This window comes from Orycteropus afer, unplaced genomic scaffold (assembly GCF_000298275.1).
Source record: "Orycteropus afer afer isolate SDZICR_OR568_19922 unplaced genomic scaffold, OryAfe1.0 scaffold00253, whole genome shotgun sequence".
NCBI lineage: Eukaryota > Metazoa > Chordata > Mammalia > Tubulidentata > Orycteropodidae > Orycteropus > Orycteropus afer.
Genome location: NW_006921840.1, coordinates 2261210 through 2269201, shown reverse-complemented (window position 1 = coordinate 2269201; position 7992 = coordinate 2261210). Strand labels below are relative to the sequence as shown.

General features: G+C 39.1%; 1 protein-coding gene across 1 annotated transcript in view; it reads right to left on the bottom strand.

Annotated features, from left to right (window-relative positions):
- OCRL (OCRL inositol polyphosphate-5-phosphatase) overlaps positions 1-7992 on the bottom strand; it is a 66814-nt gene that overhangs the window by 49948 nt on the left and 8874 nt on the right. The window contains exon 4 of the mRNA XM_007949751.1: positions 7820-7858. Within this exon, the coding sequence (XP_007947942.1) occupies positions 7820-7858 (39 nt within the window). The remainder of the gene's footprint in view (positions 1-7819; positions 7859-7992) is intronic.

The following is a 7992-nucleotide window of genomic DNA, read 5'->3' as shown; positions in this document are numbered from 1 at the left end:
CCAGAAGAAATGCTAAAGATTCAAGCAGAGGGAGTTCTGGTAAGATGGTGGAATAGGCAGAAAGACTGCACAGATCCTCTTCAACAAAGAAAAGAGGAACCAATTAACACAGATACAGAAGATAATCCTGGAGCCCTCAGCTTTGAAGGGAAGGATACAGAAGTGGACTAAACTCCAACTAGTAGAAGAATTTGCATGAAAACACCAAAAAAGGAGACATACGGAGCTGTGGTCCAGCAGCGATTCTGACGGCACAGACAGCTTGGATATTGCCGAGTGGTGTTAGAACCTAAAAACTAACCTAAACCAGGGGATACACAGAGGACTGCACTGGTGGCTGGTGAATAAAAGGGGAAGCAGCGAAGAAGAAGGCAGACTGAGATGTGGACTTTTGCCTGTCTGGAGGATACAGCCATTTTGAATGTTTACAAGTGGGTTGACCATTTTGGATATTTAAAGCAACAGTGTTCTCCCAGATTCCAGGGACTTAAGAATAGGCTCCACTTGTCAGAAACCACAAGGACATTCTGGATGCCAACAACTGGAAAGGTGCAATATTCCCCTTGTTACTCTTATACTCCACAACCTCTTGGTGAACAGAGGTGTGGCCATCCCTCACGCCCCCCACCCACCTTCTGGGCCAGCAGGAATTCCATCCCAGTCTGTATGCTCAGACAGAGCCTGGGTGCCCTGCCCCTCCCTGTCCAGACTTTTTTCTTTAGTTTGTTTGTTTTTGTCTGTTTTAAAATTATTATTATTATTATTGTCCTTTTTATTATTATTCTTTATTCTTCCCTTCCCAGGTTCTAGTTTTCAGCATTTCTCTTTTTCCTGTTTCTGGTTTCAATTTTTTTCTTTCTTGTGGTTAACCCTATTCCTTGTTTTTCTTTTTGAGTTTTTCCCATTTTTTTTCTTTTTTGATGGTTATTCAATTGTTATTTTTGTCTGAGTGGAAGACATCAACAGTCCCCATATGACACAACTACACTCACACTTCCTGCAGTTTCACTTACTGGGAGAGAGCCACCACTTCCTTTTCCAACAGGCCAATGATAAAAGATCTCCAAGAAGAGCCTGACTCACCCTTATCTGCTCTTCACAAACAGTTAATAGAGATCTAAATACAACAACATCACAATGTCTTGGAGATAACAGATCATCAAGGTCCACCCAAAGAAGCAAGATAAAGTGGTAGAAAAAAGGAAGCAGGATACAGACCCAGAACACATCGCTGAGGAAGCAGCAGCAGCATTGGAACTCCCTGATACTGAATTCAAAAGAATTATATTTAGGTATCTTCAAAGGATTGAGAAACAGATCAAAGAAAACACTGACAAAATTAAAGAAAGATTCGAGCAGACATAAAAGAAACAGAAAATAGACAACAGAAAAAAAATCAGTAAGAGTAGAAGTTACTTCTTTGAAAAGATTAATATAATTGACAAACCACTGGTAAACTTAGTGAAGGAAAAGAGGGAGAGAACACAAATAACATGAATAAGAAATGAAATGGGTGACATCACAACAGAACCAACTGAAATAAAAAGGTTACTACCAGGGTACTATGAAGAATTCCAACAAATCTGAAAATCTAGAAGAAATGGACAGATTTCTAGAAACGTACGATTTACCTAAACTAACACAGATTGAAGTAGGAAATTTGAAGAGACCCATAAGAAAGACAAAATTGAACAGGTCATTAAAAAATTACCAACAAAAAAAGTCCTTGCCCAGATGGTTTCACTGCAGAATTCTACCAAACTTTCAGAAAAGAACTGATACCAATCCTACTCAAACTATTCCAGAACACAGAAAAGGATGGAATCCTCCCAAATTTATTTTATGAAGCAAGCATAACCTTGATACCAAAACCAGGCAAAGACACTATTAAAAAGGAAAACCACAGACCAATATCTTCATGAACATAGACACAAAAATCTTCAACAAAATCCTAGCCAACAGACTCCAACAACATATCAAAAAAATAACACATTATGACCAAGTGGGGTTCTTATCAGGCATGTAAAGATGGTTCAACATTAGAAAAACAATCAATGTCATCCATCACATAAAGAAAACGAAGGAAAAGAATGACATGCTTATATCAATCAATGCAGAAAAGTCATTTGATAAAATCCAACACCCATTCCTGATAAAAACTCTCAACAAAATAGGAATACAAGGAAAATTTCTCAAAATAATAAAGGGAATATATGCAAAACCAACAGCCGACATTATTCTCAATGGAGAGAGACTGAAACCATTCCTCTTGAGAATAGGAACCCGACAAGGATGCCCTCTATCTCCACTTCTATTCAACATCGTATTGGAAGTCCTAGCTAGGCCAATAAGGCAAGAAATGGAAATCAAAGGCATCCAAATTGGTAAGGAAGAAGTTAAACTATCCCTATTTCCTGATGATATGATCCTATACCTAGAAAACCCAAAAGACTCAGCAAGAAAACTAGTGGAACTAATTGAAAGATTTAGCATCATGACAGGATACAAGATCAACATCCAAAAATCACTTGGATTCCTCTACAACAGCAAAGAGATTGCTGAAAAGGAAATAAGAAAATCAATACCATTTACAATAGCTACCCCCCTCCAAAAAAAAACCACTTTGGGAATAAATCTTACAAGGGACATGAAAGCCCTATACAAAGAAAACTACAAAATACTACTTCAAGAAACCATATGAGATCTACATAAATGGAAGAACATACCATGCTCATGGATAGGAAGATTGCATATCGTGAAAATGTCAATACTACCCAAAGCAATCTATATATACAATGCAATCCCAATCCAGATCCCATCAACATTCTTTAGGAGATGGAAAAAGCAATCACTAATTTTGTATGGAAAGGAAAGAGACCTTGGATAAACAAAGCACTGTTGAAGAAAAACACAGTAGGAGGTCTCACACTCCCAGATCACAAAACCTACTATACAGCTACAGTAGTAAAAACTGCGTGGTATTGGGTACAGCAGACACAGAGACCAGTAGACTAGAATTGAGAACTCAGAAATAGATCCACTGACCTAAGGTCAGCTGATCTTTGACAAAGGGCTGAAATCCATTAAATGGGGAAGAGAAGGTTTGTTTAATAAATGGTGCTGGCAAAACTGGATATCCATTTGCAGAAAAATGAAACAAGATCCATACCTCACACCACACACAAAAACTAACTCCAGATGGATCAAAGACTTAAATGTGAAACCTAAAACTACAAAGTTCCTCAAGGAAAAACTAGGGGCAAATTTAGGGGCCCTATTATATGGCATAAATAGACTATCAAGCATAACCCAAAATGCACAAACAGCAGAAGAGAAACCAGATGATTGGGACCTTCTAAAATTAAACTTTTATGTGCTTCAAAAGACTTCTCCAAAAGAGTCAAAAGAGAAACGACAGATTGAGGAAAAATTTTGGTAATAACATACCTGATTTATCTCTAAAATTTATAGAAAACTCCAACATCTCAACAACAAAAAGACAAACAATCCAATTAAAAAATGGTCAGAAGATATTAATAGACACTTCACCAAAGAAGATATTCAGGTGGCCAACAAACACATGAAGAAATATTCACTATCATTAGCCCTTAGAGAGATGCAAATCAAAACAACAATGAGATACCATCTCACTGCAGCACTAATAGCAAAGTTCAACAAGACAGAAAATAACAAATGCTGGAGAGGATGTGGAGAGCTTGGGACTCTCATACACTGCTGGTGGGGCTGTAAAATGATACAACCACTGTGGAAATCACTATGGCAATTCCTTAAAAAGTTGGGATTAGATATACCATCTGATCCAGCAATCTCATTACTAGGTATATATCCTAAAGAAGTGAGAGGCAGGATGTTGTTGTTGTTGTTGTTATGTGCTGTCAAGTCGGATCCGACTCATAGCGACCCTTCCTTGGGTTTCTGAGGCAGTATCACTACGGAAGTAGATTGCCCCATCTTCCTTCTCAGGAGTGGCTGGTGGGTATGAACTGCCAGCCTTCTGGTTAGCAGTCAAGTGCCTTAGGCACTATGCTACCAGAGCTCCTTGGATAAGAAAAGATATATGCATACCCATGTTCATCACAGCACTATTCACAATAACAGAGAGATGGAAACAACCTAAGTGCCCATCAACAGAAGAATGGATAACCAAACTATGGTACATACACACAATGGAATACTATGCAACACTAAAGAATAATGTAGAATCTGCGAAACACCGCATAACGTGGATGAACTTAGAGGACATCATGCTGAGTGAAAGAAGTCAATCACAGAAGGACAAATATTGTATTAGTTCACTATTATAAAAAGTCAAGGGAAGGTATATATATGGAAGAAAGCTTTCTTTGTTGGTTACCAGGGGATGGGAGGGGAGGGGAGGAAATACTGCTAGATAGGTAGAGACAAGTATTGATTTGGGTGAAGGGAAGGGCAACAAAGCAAAAGTGAGTGATCAACACAATGGCGCTGAGGAGGAAGAAGACATAGAAAGGTACATGGGAGGTTTAGGCAACAAAGATGAACCCTTCTACATGTACAGTACTGCACTGTCAGTGATGGCAAGCACTGATCTACAGGTGGATAGATGGGGGGATAGGCTGAACAATTAGGTATGTCTGTTGTTGTTGTTATGTGCCGTCGAGTCGGACCCGACTCATAGTGACCCCTCCTTGGGTTTCCTAGGCAGTATCACTACGGAAGTAGATTGCCCCATCTTCCTTCCGAGGAGTAGCTGGTGGGTTTGAACCGCCAGCCTTCTGGTTAGCAGTCAAGTGCCTTAGCCACTACGCTATAGGTATGTCTAGGCAGGGGGAAATGTGCCCACGACCATGTATAGGGTTAGCAGAAAATGTTTCTACATATGTATTTATATGTGCTGTAAGGATGGCTGGGTATATAGTAGAGCTGACAAGGGGCAAGGCTGTGGTGGCTTCTTGGTCACAGCAGCTACCCTGAGGGAGCAAGTAGTTGGACCTGTGGGTTCAGGACCATGGTCACAGGGGACATCAACCTCAATTGGCATACCATACTACACAAAAACATTGTTCTACATCCTACTTTGGTGAGCAGCAACCAGGGTCTTAAAAGCTTGCAAGCAGCCAGCTAGATCCAATGATGGGTCTCTCCACATCTATAGCAAAAAAGAATGAAGAAAACCACGCATGGAAACAATTAGTCCAAGTAAATGGTAGACCACGAGATCCTCAGACTATAGAACCATGAGACCAGAAGAACTAGATGGTGCCCAGCTACTACTATCAACCACTCCGATGGGGTCACTGCAGGAGATCCTGGGTAGAGTGGGAGAACAATGTGGAACAAAATCAGAATCACTAAATAAGAGACCAGTTTGTTGGTCTGATAGAGCCTAGTGAGACCCCTGAGAGTATGGTCCCTAGTTACCTACCCTTCAGGTCTGGAATTGAACTCACTCCTGTGGTTTCCAGCCAAACAATAGACAGGCATATGAGGTGAACATTTACATCAGGAAGATACACTCCTTGGAGCGATCAATCATGGGAGAACAGAAGGGCAGTGTTTGCACAGGGAAATAGCTCGGGGGGCTGGAAGTGCATGGGAGGTAAGGACACAGGGAAGAAGTAACTATGGGGAGGAAGCGGAAAGAGAGCTGTTACACTGTGGGGAATTGCAATGTCATGAAACAAAATGTGTATGAACTGCTGTATGAAAAATGAATTTGTGCTTCTAGGACTTCAGCTTCTACTCCCACTGAAATTAAAGAAGTCCCCTGCAGGTTTTTGGTGATGAAAAAAAAAAAAAGAATTTGCTCTGTAAACTTTCACCCAAATCAAAATAAATTTTTTAAAAAAACTCAGTGAAGTGGCTGGATAAAAGATAAATATCCAAAACACAACAGCTTTTCTGTAAACTAATAATAAGCAATTAGAATATAACAGAAAAAACATTTCACTCACAATAGCAGCAAATTAACAGGTAAAATCTATCATAAGATACTTAACCGAAAAAAAACTGCATATAATGAAGATGTAGTACCTTTATAATCAGAAAAAAATATTTAAAAACCACTTACTACCAACATACAGACAATGGGAAAGCACCAATTTACAGTAAAATCAGGCCTGCCATACATATAACCCAGGGTCCTCCCGCTGCAACACACTCTGTACCCAGAAAGTTTACGTATAAAACCCAAGGATGGAGATAACATCTACTACCAGTCCTCATCCTGTTGACCTCGAGTAGATTCAGACTCACAGCAACAACAGGACAGAGGAGAACTGCCCCAGAGAGTTTCTAAGGCTATAACCTTTACAGAAGCAGACTGCCTCATCTTTCTCCAGCAGAATGGCTAGTGGGTTCGAAACACCAACCTTTCAGTTTGCAGCTGAGAGCTTTAACTACTGTGCCATCAGGGCTCTTTTTTTTCAGTGCAAATATTACTGAATGGGCAGGAATAAAAAAGGATTTCATTCAAGTGGTCACTTAACTATGTTTCCTTTATGATGCAGTGTCTTGACTCTAGACACAACAGTGCATGGCTAATTTCTACAATGTGGGACAGGTTACACAACAAAACCAATGCTGTCAATTGAGTGTATGTCAGAGAGGAGAAAAGGCACAACTCACTTTAGCTCTTCAGCTTTAGATTAAATACCTAACTCCACACCAAGAACAGGATATTTCTGTATCTTATTTCAGCAGCGATGTCAGTAGCTACTGAACTGCCCTTGCTCTTAATTTTGTTTTTTCAGTGCTATTTTTCCTTCTCACTTCTCAGCAGAACAGGGCATAGGTATTAAGCTATTTTCTCTCTTGGATACTTGCAGTAGAAGCTAGCAACTGGGTTTACCTGGCCTTTCAGGATCAACCCTTAAAGCTTCTAAAATCCATGACCAAAGAAAACAATAATAAAACCAGAAGCCGAAAAAGACAACTTAAGCAGGTCAATGTAAACTGATGGTGCTAAGGTCAGGAAGTGTGTTTAAACAAAATTATATATAGCCCATAGACCCTAGCTAAGTGCCAAGCCCCATTTATTCCAGTGTTAGCTGATAAGGTGACCTGTTTGATTTAAATTCATGGGCTCAGATAGTCTTTTCCATAGTAACCTCAGAGCCGTCACAGTAGCCGAGTGCCCATTTTCTCTCCTCCATAACACAGTACAGTTAGGTGATAAATAAAGAACAGCTTGTACAGAAAGTCAATGATGATTTGCTTCAAACAGATAAAAATGAGAGAACAGAAGACAGCAAGAAGGAAGACCATGTTCTCTCTGATAAAGAATCAGATGTGTTGAAGAGACCAAGCATAAAAAAAAAAAGACGAAAAATACTTCAAGAAAAAAAGGTATGCTGAGGAAAAGTAATTGAATGGGCTCTGCAGCCTGCCAGAATAATAAAATAAAAAACAAAAATAATAATAGGGTAAATATCAAAGCTGAAAACATTAACAGAAGTTAAAAAAATAAAATAACAAACAAGCCATAAACCTCAAGTTCTTTAAATAGTTTATTAGGCCTTCCTACAATTGTCAATTCAGTGACAATGATTTAACTGATAACAAGAATTTTGGTAGCTTAGAGAAGTTCAGCCTTAAAAAAGCAGATCATGTTTTCAAGTTGGATAAAGATTCATGCTAGCTTAAATATTTTTTTAGCATTCCTCCCAATGCTAATGTATGGCTGCTTTAAGAAAATGAAGACTAATACAGGATAAGAGGGTAAAATAAAAGATGGGCCAAAAAAGGTGTCTTACATAAAGTAGGTATTCAAGTAAATATTTGTTGAATGAAAATCAACTCCATGCAGAAAGATACTCACTGTTTGAGGCTATGTCAATCAGAAGTGTTTCTTCTGCTTCTGAAGGGGAAAAAAAAACTGGATCAGGGCAGAGAAGACCATTCATTACAACCAAAAGAATTATATGCTTAAGTACATAACTGCTCTCTTAGTCACCACTCCTAGGTCTTGGAACACACACACAAAAAAAATTC